The sequence below is a fragment of the Myotis nattereri genome, assembly GCF_964212035.1.
Source record: "Myotis nattereri genome assembly, chromosome: 18".
Lineage (NCBI taxonomy): Eukaryota > Metazoa > Chordata > Mammalia > Chiroptera > Vespertilionidae > Myotis > Myotis nattereri.
This window is the reverse complement of record NC_138093.1, coordinates 15,173,909-15,186,929: the sequence shown is the minus strand read 5'-3', so window position 1 is coordinate 15,186,929 and position 13,021 is coordinate 15,173,909. Positions and strand designations below refer to the sequence as shown.

The 13,021-nt window shown below is 59.9% G+C and overlaps 3 protein-coding genes across 11 annotated transcripts; 1 reads left to right on the top strand and 2 right to left on the bottom strand.

The window, feature by feature from the left end:
• The first annotated feature begins 803 nt into the window (after positions 1-803).
• Positions 804-1,380, top strand: DPM3 (dolichyl-phosphate mannosyltransferase subunit 3, regulatory). The gene is made up of 2 exons (XM_081112294.1): positions 804-858; positions 1,033-1,380. The coding sequence occupies exons 1-2, from the start codon at positions 831-833 to the stop codon at positions 1,308-1,310; spliced, it is 306 nt and encodes a 101-aa protein (XP_080968420.1). The 5' UTR covers positions 804-830; the 3' UTR covers positions 1,311-1,380.
• Positions 1,381-1,409: 29 nt separating this feature from the next.
• On the bottom strand, positions 1,410-4,180 carry SLC50A1 (solute carrier family 50 member 1). Of its 7 annotated transcripts, none has more exons than XM_081112279.1 (6): positions 4,059-4,180; positions 3,670-3,747; positions 3,442-3,565; positions 2,729-2,890; positions 2,337-2,456; positions 1,410-2,257 (listed from the first exon to the last, which is right to left on the bottom strand). In XM_081112279.1, exons 2-6 carry the CDS (start codon positions 3,729-3,731, stop codon positions 2,156-2,158), a joined length of 570 nt encoding a protein of 189 aa, XP_080968405.1. In that variant the 5' UTR covers positions 3,732-3,747; positions 4,059-4,180; the 3' UTR covers positions 1,410-2,155. The 7 variants fall into 7 exon arrangements, with proteins under 7 accessions (XP_080968405.1, XP_080968400.1, XP_080968403.1 ...); XM_081112274.1 differs by having other exon boundaries at positions 4,018-4,147; XM_081112277.1 differs by having other exon boundaries at positions 4,037-4,143.
• An 823-nt stretch (positions 4,181-5,003) lies between these two features.
• Positions 5,004-11,147, bottom strand: EFNA1 (ephrin A1). Of its 3 annotated transcripts, none has more exons than XM_081112284.1 (5): positions 10,914-11,147; positions 7,174-7,469; positions 6,159-6,224; positions 5,975-6,025; positions 5,004-5,815 (listed from the first exon to the last, which is right to left on the bottom strand). In XM_081112284.1, the coding sequence occupies exons 1-5, from the start codon at positions 11,003-11,005 to the stop codon at positions 5,703-5,705; spliced, it is 618 nt and encodes a 205-aa protein (XP_080968410.1). In that variant the 5' UTR covers positions 11,006-11,147; the 3' UTR covers positions 5,004-5,702. The 3 variants fall into 3 exon arrangements, with proteins under 3 accessions (XP_080968410.1, XP_080968411.1, XP_080968412.1); XM_081112285.1 differs by lacking the exon at positions 10,914-11,147 and adding an exon at positions 9,122-9,535; XM_081112286.1 differs by lacking the exon at positions 10,914-11,147 and adding an exon at positions 8,644-8,729.
• Positions 11,148-13,021: the final 1,874 nt, after the last annotated feature.

Here is a 13,021-nt window from a genome sequence, read left to right as displayed (position 1 = left end):
ACACTTTTTCCTCTTAAAGATGCCTTCCTGGACCCATCTTCCCCTGGCTCCAAGCTATACTGGTTTCTCTCTTGCGTTTCTTTTTAAAAATATGACAACCTTGCCCTGGCCTGGTAGCTCAGTTGGTTAGACTCAGCATGGTCCCCATATGCCAAGGTTGTGGGTTCATCTCTCTGATCAGGACACATATAGGAAGCAACCACTGAATGCATACTTAAGTGGAATGAAAAAATTGATCTCTCTCTCTCTCTCAAAAAAAAAAGACAACCTTTGTTCTAACACCTATCTCAAAGCATCATGATTACTTGTCAATGCATCTGTTTTTCCTGACTTCTCCTTGCCTGCCCCTTCCACCCCAGGAGGGGCCGTATGTCTTGATTTCTCTATTTCTCCAAACTTTATCATGGCGCTCAAGAAACGTTCGAATGAATGAATGAACGAACGAATGGAATTTGTATGTATAGGTGAAGCTCATGAATGATATTGGAAGGTTTAAGGGTGGCCTCAGGCTTTCTTTCTTTTTTCCTTTTTATTGAATTTATTGGGGTGACACTGGTTAATAAAATTATACAGATTTCAGGCGTACAATGGCCTTAGGCTTTCTGCAAGGCCCACGCCAGCTAGGAGCGGGGCCCTGAGGGAGAGAAGCAGCACTGAAGCCCTCGGGACCCAAGCTGCAGTCTCCGGAGCAACCAGCTTTAACTCAGAGGCCGGAAGGACATTGGCCTCGAGCCTTCCAGGCGCCGCCACGAGGACTACAACTCCCAGAAGGCAGCGCAAGGGCGGAGCGCGATCGGGGGCGGGGCTCCGCACGCTGACGCCAGACCCGCATGGAACCGGGAAGAGCCCGGCAGAGAGGTACGTGTAGGTTGCGGGCTGAATGGAGAGGGCGAGGAGGCTGAGAGCGAGGGCGGAGCGGCCCTCGGGGACGTGAGATGGAGGGGCCTGCTGAGGGAGAAGGACAGATGGGTCTCAGACGAAGCGGGGGTCGCGAGGTGGAACGATGTCGAGCTCTGCTTGCTCTTCCCGCAGCGACCATGACGAAGTTAGCACAGTGGCTTTGGGCACTGGCGCTCTTGGGCTCCGCCTGGGCGGCCCTGACCTTGGGGGCCCTGGATTTGCCTTCTTCCTGCCGGGAGGTCCTGTGGCCACTGCCCGCCTACTTGCTGGTGTCCGCCGGCTGCTATGCCCTGGCCACTGTGGGCTATCGCGTGGCCACTTTTCACGACTGCGAGGACGCCGCCCGCGAGCTGCAGAGCCAGATCCAGGAGGCCAGAGCCGACCTGTCCCGCAAGGGAATGCGCTTCTGACACTCCAACCCCTTTTACACCCGACAGCCGCTCCCTCCCACCCCCCATTAAAGAGAAGCTCACTTTCTAACTGTTTAGTATGGAGGATGGGGCCTGGGGGTTATGTGTGTACCAAGTGGGAGGCAGACAAGCCACCTTACTGAGGTCAGCCAAGCCTTTACCTTTGCATTCTGCTGGTGTCCCTCCTTTTTGCTCCAAAGGAGGCAGAGACCCCTTCTCAAGACCTCAGGACGGACATGTTTCACTTTTCCCGGCCTTTTAACCCCGTCAGGAAGTGCTTCTCGAAGTCTAACCTACATTCTTCTTCATAACGTCCACGCTCCGGCCTGTTTAAGGTCTTCCTAGTGTTTTCTAGGTTGCTCCGGTCCTTTTATTTATTTTTACCTTTCCCCTCGCACATGCTCTGGTCCTTTTATTTATTTTTTTATCTTTCCCCTCACACATGCTCTGGTTCTTTTAGTACCTTTTCTGAGCTAAGCCTCCCAGCCCAGGAATAACTCGGCCAGACAGTGCACCTCTACCCTTCACCAGACCCGGCAGGTTGAGAATCACCGCATAGAGAATGAGCCTTGGTGGACAGGGAAAGGGCACCGTTTATTTTAAGGCATACTCTAAAGATTTCACCCCAACCCCAAAATTAAAAAATATAATCTCTAAAAAATAAGTGCTTCATCTCCCAGGTCCCACCCACTCTTCTAAGTCAAGCTCTTTCTTTGGTCCCCAGATTCTCAAAGTTGTCTCTTTTCCCATAACCCCTGGCACCGTGCAGCTGGTCAGCAGAACGGTTGAAACAGGTTGGTTTGAACCTCTTTGGCAACAGGTGTCCTGTGGTCAGGTGAGCTGCCTCAGGTCTGTAGGAGCTGGTAGTTCCTGTCTTGCTCCTGTGGGTACTTCCAGAAAAGCCAGAGGCGAATGCCGCTAGTGAGGATTCCTGGGACGTTGGGCACCTGAAATCGCAGGGGCTGCCATGAGGAGGAGTTGGTTTCCCACCGTGCACACCTGCCACCCCCTCCCTGCGCTGCTTACCATGATGTAGGGATCGCTGAGTCGAAACCCATAGAGGGTCCAGGAGGCAGAGGTGAGGAGGGTGGCAATGGTCAGTGAGAAAGAGAGACGTTGGGTTGATTTGGTCTGAATAACTCTGGCCTGTGGGGAAGGATGAAAGGCACTCCTCGTCCAGATACACAGTAAAGCTCCCCCCGGGCCTGGTAAATTCCTCAGAACAGAGGGCAAATAGCCTCCCCGGCCTTCTGCTGCCCGACCTTCCCCTCCTGCCTCCCACTCACCCGCCTCGATTGCCCTGTCTCCTCCAGGCCTGGAATCTTCCTTTCCCTCTGGAGGGTAAGCTACAGCCTCTGCTATGGGGGCCTGACCCTTCCTATCTCCCCACCTCCATGGACACGCCCACTCCCACTCACCAAGTCGGTCAGTGGTGAGAGGTACATGCTGATGGTGAAGACGCTGCAGAAGAGGCCCAGCTGCTGAAGCCTGGCCTCGATGTTGGGCACCAGGAGCCAAAAGTAACCAAAACCCAAGAGCAGGACCCCCAGCAGGGCTGCAGTCTGCAGGAGCTCAGCACCCTGCAGGGGAGAGAACAGCCTGGCTTCCACGGGTGCCAGGAGCCTCCTGAGCCCCCACTGGAATGAATTCTTCCTGCCCTGGTCTGGGCCTCCAGGGTTGCACTTGTCACGGCCTTTTCCCCACCAGTGGCCTGAGCCACCCACCACACTGGAGATCTCTAGGGGAGGGAAAGGTCTTTTCTGTGCGTTTGGTATACGAGAGGAGCTTAATACATGCTTGTGTGACTGAATGGGGAAGCAGCTCATCATCTCATCCTCAGCCACCGGCCCTGGTTCTGAAGGAACTAAGGGCGACAAAAGCCCTTTCCCTCAGTGTGTTGAGCAGCAAGGCACCATCCGGGCAGGCAGAGCTACCAGCCTTGCCCGAATAAGGGGCGATTGTGAGTCTCGGGAGGCCGGCTCCATGGAGGAAGGAGGGCTGCATGGGGGTGTGTGCGGGGGGAGGCCTTCTAGGAAAAGGTGGCAGTGCCAGCTTGTTAAGTCTTCCAGGAAGCACTGTCCTGCCAGTGCGGCAGGGCAGCCCAGGGAGGGGGTGCAGGGCGGGCCTCTACCTTCCGAGGGCAGTAGTGCAGGTACACCAAGATATACAGGGTCTGCAGCACAGCGCCCACGGCGTTGACCACGATCAGGGTGCCATCTCCCTTCAGGGTCCCGTAGCCCAGCCAGCTCAGGTTGCTGCAGGATGGAGGGAGGGACATTCGCCGAGGGGGTGACTGTGGGCTCTTCCAGGGCGCGCCCCCCCAGACAGTCTTTCCCGCCGCAGCCGTCACCCCTCTCACTTGACATCCGTGGTGAGAAAGGGCAGGAACTGGACACTGTCCACTCTCCGGGTCATCCACATGTGCCTGAGGTCCGAGCTGTAACGGTGCCCCGAAGGCAGGTGTGAGAGGGGAAGGCAGAGCCCCAGAGCCTGCATCCTCCCCCGACCACGGCGGACCCCGCTTCCGCCCTCCGCTCCCTGGCCTTGGAGTCAATGACCTGCCTCGCCCGGGTACCCCCGCCCCTCGACCCGATGCCACTGGGACCCCGGGTTCCGGACGCAGCCCGGGGCTGAGCCACGGCTCCGGCCCCTCTCGCTCCTTTCCCGGGTCCTGGTCCTGCCCGGCCCGGCCCGGCCGCGCGCTCACAGGCCCGTGGAGAACATGCCGAGGGTGAAGACCACGCACACCCCGGAGAGCAGCGCGTCCGCGGCGCCCGCCTCCATCGCTCGCCGGTCCGCTCCGGAGCGCGGAGGGCAGGCCTCTGGGCGCCGGGCTCCGACGTGGGCCCCGCCCCTGCGCGTCCCCCGGAAACTGAGCCGGAACCCGGCCTCCGACGCGGGGCGGGAACTCAGGCCCCGCCCCCTGGCCGCCCGCGAGGTTCCGGGTCCTGACGTCGCCCTCCGGTCTCCGGCGGCCCGCGGCTCCGCGCACTGGCCCCGGCCCCGGCGCTCCCCGCCCTCCGCGCACCCCTTGGTCACCCGGACCGCAGCCTCCGCTCTCCCGCGGGCCCGCGTGGTGACCTCAGAAGCTGGCTGGACCCAACCGGACCAGCCCGCTTCCACCCAGAGCTCCACATCAGAACCTCGGCGGCCCCGGGCTTGGGCGGCTTCCCGTTTGCTGGAGCCTGTTCCCAGTCTCCGCCCTAAACGACAGGGGTTGCGGGGATCGCCGGTTCTGGCAGGTGCCCTCTCCCTCGGCCACACCACCAACCTGGCGGGTCCACTGGAACCCGTATCATGTTGACCCCCCCCCCCCGAGTCCGACCCTGACCTGCAGCTGGGGGACCCCCCCTCCCCTAGGTTCCCACAAGTCTCCGTCCCGAGGCTGCTCGGACTCACCCGCTGCAGGAGGACCTGCCCGGCGTGCACAGCCCACAGCCCGCGCTGCAAGGTGGGGGTGGGCAGAGGTCTGCCAGGAGGAACTCCAGAGCGGGGCCAGCCTGGAACCCGAGAGGCGGTGTGGGGAACCCCCGCCCCCCACAACCCTGAGGAGGAGTACCCCACTTTGGTGAGGGGTATGTACTCTTTCTAGAGAGGGAAGCAAATTCAAACCCATCGCTACTGGTATCTCCACAGCAGGGACTCGAGGGTTATACCAGTTAGTATGGAGGGCCAGAAAAGCAAGTCCAAAAAGACTGACACATCTTTATTTTGACACAAATATAAAAAAATTCCAGTACAAACAACATATTTATATACAAATTCTGTACATCTGGGCCCTGCCCTCACAGCTACACTCCAGGAAGAGGTGGGCACAGCCCCCTGCTGGCACCGCTTTGGGGGTGCTGCCCCAGGGTAGAGGGTGCAGGGCTGGCTGCAGATCTCTCCGCAGCAGCTCCGCACATGGCAGAGGCTGGGGCCGCCCAAGAGTTCTGCCTCTCCGTCCGGGCTCCCGGCCTGGAAGCTCCTGCTTTTCCTTCAGTCCATCCTGGCATCCTGGCTCTTTGTGGAAGGGGCATCTTTGCCAAGTTCAGTGTCCTCCCACATGACCCCAGATCCCTTCCAGTTCAGCTCCCACCGCGCGCGCGCACTTCTTAAGCGTCCATAGTTTTGTGTTTTGGTTTAAGGGCCGGAATGGCAGGGGAAGAGCTGTCCGGCTTTGTCCGTCCTTCTGAGGTGGAGGCAGGGATGGCAATACCAGGCTTGCCGACCTCCCGTGGGTTGAAACCCTTAATACTGACCCGTTCTGAGGCTGCTGGGGGGCAGCTTGTGCATGTGGCGGGAGTGGTTCCCAACACTGGGGCTTGGGGAGGTGCCCCAGGATCGACGAGGGGTGCCTGCCCGGCCTTCTAGGCCCTGTTCCAGTCCTTAGGCGAGATGTGGCATCCGACGTCACAGGGTTTGCAGCAGCAGGAAGGGCAGGAGCAGCACAGCCCAGGCAAACGGGAAGAGGCGGGGGGCAGCGCTGTGACCGATGCTGTGTAGAACCTGCACCTCTGGGTCATCTGCGAGCGGGGAGGGCAGAGGCCCTCAGGTGAGCAGTCCCACTTTCTGGCACCAGCCCTCGGCCCAGCAAGGTTTCCCCCAGTCCCTGCCTAGCAAAGGAGCTACCTCCTGCACCCAACCTCCTCAAGCAGACCCCCTTGTTCACCCCAGCTACCTACCGGCTGCAATTCTCTTTTCCTGTGGGTTGTCATGGGCCTGAGGACTGTGAGCTAAAACACAGAGGTGGCCACAGATCAGGTACTGCACCAGGGAGATAGGGGTGGGCGTGAACTCCCACCACCCCAGGTCATCAGGGCCAGAACGGGGATGGAGGGAGGAGGTTCACAGGGCCCTGACACTCACTGGTTTTGCCATCGACAGTCACCTTCAACCTCAAGCACCGGTCTTCTGCGTGGTGGATGGGTTTGGCTGCAAGATAAACCCACACAGGATTAAGGAAGGGGAAGGAAACAAGTGCAAATGCCTCTCTGGCCCTCCTTTCTCAGTCCCTGCTCATTTGAATCCCTCTCCTCCCTCTAAGCTTTGATTCTTACCTTCCTTAGGTTTTGCCCACTTTCTGCCCCATGTTCCGCCCAGCCTTTCTTTGGAATAACCCTTGGCTTTGGAGGTGGCGGTGAAAAGAACATGGCCACTGTCCCCTCCCCACAGTCCGTCTGTCCTTCACTCCGCCCAGCTGGAAGCCGGGCGAGGCCTGCACGGTATATTCCCCTTACACGGGCATTTTCTACGCCCCCGGCCTAGGCACCACTGGAAGGGTGAGGCCTGCATGCATTCTACACAAAGCTGACCTTACCACTCTTAAAATCTCCCAGTGCCCTCAGGATAAACTCCTTAGCTCTCCTTAGGTCCCCGTGATTGGCCCTGTCCATCTCGCCAAGCTCGTATTTCCCCTCTTGAAAGTGTTCCTCCTACTCCAGCCACACGGAGTTCCCTGAAGATGTCATGTTCTCTTTGCACGTGTCCCCTCATGTATGGCCAAGTCCTCTGCTTGTCCAAAGCTCTGGGAAACCAGGAGGCCTTCTCTGAGCCGCCCTGACCTGGAAGTACCCAGGTCATCCCTCCAGGCCCCCATGTCCATGTCTCCCGTGGCATACTGCTCTAACGGCCTGTTACCCCGTGTCTCTTCCCAGCTTTGAGGATAGGGACCCGGTAGTGTTTAATTTATCTTTGTGACCAGAGTGCCAAGCTCAGTAGACGCTGACTCCACATTTGTAATGTGAATGAACAAAAACAGAATCCAGGATTGGAGAGGCCCTCTGCGCCTTGACTCCCCACCAAGCAGGTCCCCGGGCATCTGCATCACGCCAGCTGCGACCCCCGGTACGTGCACCCTCGGGCACGCCTCCCAGGCACTCACAGATGTAGTAGTAGCTATGTCCCTCTTTGAACTCCTTGCCCAGGGTGAAGGGTGTGAAGCGCAGGAACTTCTCCGACAGTTTCTCTGGGCCATGCCTGGCACTGGGGTGGTTGCACTGCCAGCGGACCTGTTCCTTGGATTGGGGTTGGCACAGCTGGTACTGCTCGAGCTCCACCAGGTATAGTGTATACTGCTCCATGGCACTGGCTGCCACAGAGTCATCCTCATAATGGGGACAGATGATGTCCAGGTAGTCATTCAGCTGCACATGGACAGTGTAGTCCTCACTGCGGAACCTGGGCATGCGCGGAGGGGAAGGAAGCCAGCAGTCACTCAGGAGCCAGACCGGAGCCTGGAGTCTCCACATGTTCACACGACCCCCTCCCTTTCACACTGGACCCCCACGCAGATGTTCTGACAATCTCAACTCCCAGTATTTACCGATCTCGATCTCTCAAGTATCTTTCCACCATTTCCAAACACCCCCTCCACCATCCTTGTTTCCTGTAACCCAATAAATAGCATCCACTTAGTGTATTTTAGGCAACAAAGCACTTCCCATTCCCCCCTGATATTTACCCAAGGATGGGCTTCTAAATATTTCCATAGCTCACTCATCATTCTCTTCTACCCGTAAATATTTCCCCAAATTTATTCTTTTTAAAAAATATATATTACAGAGAGGAGGGAGAAGGATAGAGAGTTAGAAACATCGATGAGAGAGAAACATTGATCAGCTGCCTCCTGCACACCCCCTATTGGGGATGTGCCCGCAACCAAAGTACATGTCCTTGGCCGGAATTGAACCTGGGACCCTTGAGTTCGCAGGCCGACGCTCTATCCACGGAGCCAAACTGGTTAGGGCTCCCCAAATTTATTCTACCAGGTGTTCCTTTAAATGCTACTGGACTCAGTCTGAGACCCTACCGGCCCATTCCATCCTCAGGATCCAAGCAACCCTTCCTCTTTACCAGGCTACACAGGCCCCAACACCTTTATGTCTTCATTTCTCTTACTCCCTCATTTCCCGCCCTCACCCATGGCATATATCTCACATTTCTCAGCTTCATGTCCCCCCAAACCTCCCGTACACCCAGGCCCACAGATAATGCCTGAATCCTTGAAGTTAAATCACTTTCATCCATCCATTCATTCCCCTCAAATCTCTCCTTTTAGCTACTTAACATGATGCTCAGTCTCCTTGTCCACCTTTCCCAAGCACCCACAACACCATCGTCCCTCTTTCCGCAAAAGCCACACAACCAGCTGTGAGGTGAGCTCCAGAAAAGCCAGCGTTCTCGCATCTGAGGTTACCTCGCCTCCCAAGGTGGAGCCAGCTCCCCTCCCCCAGCCCATTCCCTACAGGCTCCGCAGGCTCCAGCCTGACTGCCCACCAGTCCCTCCCCCCAGCTCCAGACACCTGGCTCCAGTCTGGGTGGGGTCCTGTAAGGGGGAAAAGTGCCTCCTCACCTCCCTCTCCAAGCTGGTCAGCTTCTCCGAATTCCCCTGAGCACTGTCAGCTAGAGGCTCAGCAGACTTGGCTGCCAACTTGCTACAAACCGAAGCCCTGGGCACTGGCGGTGGGCGGAGTGTCGGGAATTAGGCCAAGGCCTTGGAGGTGGGCACCCACTGCCCAGTCAGCATGACCCCTAAGAGGCCTGGCCTTGCTGGTGGCGGGTGGCGTGTCAGTTCTCAAGCTAGGCTGACCAGGGCCCCTCCCCCACCCTGGGGAGGAGAAGGAGAGTGAGAGAGGCAGGGAGAGAGAGAGAGAGAAGCAGAGAGAGGCTTTTAAAATTCCTCTCTGGAGAGATAAACATAGAAGCCATTTCAGAACAGGTATTTCAGCTCGGCCTGGCATCCTTCCCCCATTCCAGTGAAGGGCACTGACTCATTCCTCATCCACCTCTGCCACCCTCCCTGGCATTCACGGGAATCTGTGAAAATTTACCTGGTCAAATGTGGACCCCAGGATGGCACAGGGTCCACTGGCCCTGGGCACTCGCCCCCAGGCCAAGGGGGCTGGCAGGTCTGAATGGGCAGCGTGCCCAGCTCGCAGTTGCACCACCCTTCCCACGCTGCCCCCTCCAAGATCCCGGGGCCGATGGATGCTCGCTGCCCTGAGTCACTGTGCCAGCCTCACACCCGCCTAGCTCCTTGCCACCTCATCCTTAGCCCTCAGCTGGGCCTAGCTTGGCTGCCCGCGGACTCCAATCTGGGCTGGCTTCTCTTTAGTCCTGGGTATAGTCGGGGTGCATGTGGCCAGATGAACAGGGCAGAACTCTGCTTGGTGGGGGCACCCGTCACCCCCTTCCTGGGGTACAATCTGCTCCACTTAGGACCCTTTTGACTCTTGCTCCCCATCTGGGAAAGGGGGGCAGTGGCGTCAGGGAAGGCGGGGAAAGGGGCAAGGAAGAGGCTCCTTCCTGAAAGAGAGGAAACCTGGGAGCTTGGGAACGGAAAAGGCCAGGGTCACCCCCTCCCTACTCACAGCTTCCTGCCCCTCCTCCTCCTTCAGCCAACACCTGGCATGGGCATAAACAGGGACTTTGCTCTCTCCCACTAGGACAAGATTTGGTCAAGAAAGCAAAGAGCAGACAGCAAGGAGTGGGGTGGGGGAGGGCTGACTGGGCTGCCCCCTTTAAACCATGGGCAAGAGGGGACTGCCCGCTGGGGTTGGGGCTAGCTGTTCTCACCCAGCATGCCACCGGCAGACCCTCACCCAGCAGTACTGCGCAGGGCCGGAGGAAGCTGGCACAATGTCTTCATTAGGGGGGTTGGGGGGGGGGGCAGGCGCACTAGGGCTGGGGGGGGGGGGCAGCTGAGTGTACTGTTTTTCCTGACCCCAAGCTGTTCAGCCCTCCTCGCCATGCTTCTCCCTCCCCCTCCCCTCCTGTTTCTCCACAGATATTGTTCCCATAACTTCAGAAAACTCAAGGGCGAGAACAAAGGGTCCCACGGAGCTTCTTCAGTCCAGGACCATTTGCCTCGGGGCCCTAAAACTGCCCAGGAGGAATTAACTCCTCCCCGCCCGCCCGGAGCCCTGGGGAACCTTTTAACCCCTTCCATGCCGTCTGAGCCTTTCCCATGACCTCCCTCCCCCATCTCTTTAGTTTTACTACGTGAATCTCGTAAACAGATGACTACCTTCGCCTGCTCACCCACAGCGCGTGCCTCACTCCTGTCATCTCTAAAGATCCCTTGGTGGGGAACTTCCCACCACCATCACCTTAAGTACAGAATGAACTTTAATGGCGCAGCCCCGGCCCCTCCTGAGAGGTCCTTCTAGGATTACAGCGAGCATTGGGCTTCCTCTTGGTGTCATGCCAGGTACCTGTCAGTGTGGGCAGATGCCCAAGTGACAGACAAGGAGAGGGGTACAGGCTTTGGTGGTGGGGGGACGGCAACAAGGGCCCTGGTGGCCAGGGAGGGTGGTTGGTCCGGGCGGGAGGCAGGGTCAGTTCAGCATGGGTGCCTCGCTTCGGAGAAGGAGAGGTGCCACCGGGAGGAGAGGAGGGACAGAAATAGAAATAGGAAGCAGACACGGGCAGGTTCCTACCCTGGGTGGCCTCCTCCCAGGTCCGGGGGAGAAGTGAGGGCGAACACATTTAAGGAATCCCTCCCGCCTCTGGTCGCCACCCCAGGACTCCAGTCAGGGGCTGGCTGGCACAGTTAGCCTGGGGTCAGCCTGGGTGCAGGGGCAGTGCCACCGGACGCCCTGTGGGCCGGAGACTCGGGCTTACTTGGGGTTTGAACTGTTCCAGAAGACGGTGTGGCGGTCGGCAGCGGCCAGACTGTAGCAGAGACCCAGGAGCGGGGCCCAGAGGAACTCCATATCGCGGGGCCCGTGCAGGCCGGGCGGGGGCGAGGGGCTCGTCAGGGTCCGGGCTCCCGCTGGCTTTCTCCCCGGCGCAGTCGGCTCAGCACTCAGATTTCGCAGTCGGCACTGGGCTCACCGATTTGGCTCCAGCGCCTCCGGACTCCGCCTTTTGGGCCAGCGCCGCCCGACACCCGCCCCGCCCCCCGCCCCGCCCGGCGCGCTGCTGCCCTGGGGCCTGGGGACTGGGAGGTGGAGGAGGGGAGCGCCGGCGAGGGGAGCCGAGCGCGCCACTGCGCCCGGGCCGATCCGCCACGAGCTGCGTGTGCGCTCACTTGCGGGGCTGTGAGCCGCTTTCTGGGCCTGTTCGGGGCGGTGGGTCTGTGTTCCCCCCGCAGAGCCGCGTGCGGGAGAGGGAACCGGCAGCTCTGCGAACGCGCGGGGGCGAGACCCGGCTTTTGCGCGCTGCGCGCGGGTTTTGCCGGGCGCCAGGTGGTTGACAGGTCCCGCACGGTTCCCGAGGTGCCCCTCCCCGGCTCCCCGCGTTCCCACACTCTCCCCGCCACCCCCCAGGGCCGGGCTGCGCTCAGCTGCCCCTCCTCAAATACGCGGCTGTTTGTTTTTGTTGGGTTTGTCAATGTTGTCTTTGTTCGGGAGATTGTGTCATCGCCTAGATGTCGGGAATCAAGTGTGACCCTGAGTGACCAAGTGTGTAACGTGTGTGGCCGGGGGTTAGGGCGCACCTCTGTGCCTGTGAGAGGGGGAGGCGCATCCTGGGCCCGCGATAGGGTTTGCTTCTGCTTCTAGTGCGCCCTTTGGCGTGTGCGTGTGCGTGTGCGTGTGTGAACACACGTGTGCACCATGGAATGGGCTCTGAATGTGGACGGTGAGAATCTGAGCATGAAGAGCGCCTAACCACACATGTGCATCTGGCATGTCAGATCCCTGTGACGGTGTGCGAGGGTGAAGGCATTTGAATCCGCCACAGCTGCGTCTGGGGTGGGGGAGCGTGTGAAACTCGGACGTGTGTTTGCTAATGCTGTACGAAGAGGAAGGCAAAGTGCACAGGCCAGCAGGGTGTGTGGGGTACGGTAGGGGGCAGGAGTGTTTACGTGGGTCCCGGGGCTGGGCAGTTGGGTCTCCGAATCATCAGGCTCCAGAACCCAGCTCGGCCCCCTCCCCGCGCCCCGTAAACAAACCCACTGGAATTCGCTGGTGCTGCGGGGAGTGGGGGGGGGGGACGCTCCTCGCAAGGGTCTATGTCGTATGGAGGGGAGTCTGCCGCCCCGCTCGCGGGGAGGAGCGGCCGCGCAGGTGCTGGATGGGCTGGCGTGCCTGCGGGGAAGGGCCGAGTGCTGTGCGCCCGGCGGCTGGTGCGCGCGCCCCCGGTAGGTGTCGGAGTGCGTGTGCGCGCACCCTGGCCCGCCCTCCACGCAGCTGCGCAGCGCGGGAAGCCGCAGGCTCCGGGCCTCCCCTTCCCCCGCGGCCGGCGCGGGCCCCGCTTCCCCGGCTCCCAAGCCGTTTCATCCTTCTCTTTTACGGCCAGGGCTGGCGACAGCCCCTGTAATTACTCAGGGCCCGGACGCCAAGGCTAGACCTGCACTGACCCCGTGGGGCGGGGCCTGGGGCGGAGGAGGGCCCCGGCTGGCTCCCCGCCCCGCCCCCCCTCGGGGCGCAAGTGCGTGAGGTCGGACGTGCCGGGCGGACCGTCAATATTGACCCATTGCCTACCAAGGTCTAGAGACCTAGCTTTGCGCGCCTTCTCCCCTCCCCCCGCCTCCACCCCCTGGCTCGCTCCTGCCCCAGGAGACGTGCCCAGCCCGGGGTTTTACCGACCCGAAGCCCGCCCCTCCTGCCGGGGCCGAAGTCTACCCGCCGACCATCTCCAGGGCGGCGCCTCACGCGCTTTTTACTCACCTGGGAGGTCACCTGGGTGTCGGCCTCCCACGTGCCCAACGAGAGATTATCCCGTCTGTGTCCCACGGAATCGAAGCGCCACGAGGGCAGGGCGTTTGGTGCCCTGCTGCGCTGCCC

Excerpts from the sequence above, each read along its gene's own strand:
- DPM3 (XM_081112294.1), top strand. The coding sequence starts at position 831 with ATGGAACCGGGAAGAGCCCGGCAGAGAG. Across the intron at positions 859-1,032 it reads GGGAAGAGCCCGGCAGAGAG|CGACCATGACGAAGTTAGCA; the intron begins GTACGTGTAGGT and ends CTCTTCCCGCAG.
- SLC50A1 (XM_081112273.1), bottom strand. The coding sequence starts at position 4,094 with ATGGAGGCGGGCGCCGCGGACGCGCTGCTCTCCGGGGTGTGCGTGGTC. Across the intron at positions 3,566-3,669 it reads TTTCTCACCACGGATGTCAA|CAACCTGAGCTGGCTGGGCT; the intron begins GTGAGAGGGGTG and ends TCCATCCTGCAG. Across the intron at positions 2,891-3,441 it reads TGCACTACTGCCCTCGGAAG|GGTGCTGAGCTCCTGCAGAC; the intron begins GTAGAGGCCCGC and ends TCTCCCCTGCAG.
- EFNA1 (XM_081112284.1), bottom strand. The coding sequence starts at position 11,005 with ATGGAGTTCCTCTGGGCCCCGCTCCTGGGTCTCTGCTACAGTCTGGCC. Across the intron at positions 6,225-7,173 it reads ACATAGCTACTACTACATCT|CCAAACCCATCCACCACGCA; the intron begins GTGAGTGCCTGG and ends TTTATCTTGCAG. Across the intron at positions 5,816-5,974 it reads GGAAAAGAGAATTGCAGCCG|ATGACCCAGAGGTGCAGGTT; the intron begins GTAGGTAGCTGG and ends CCCCGCTCGCAG.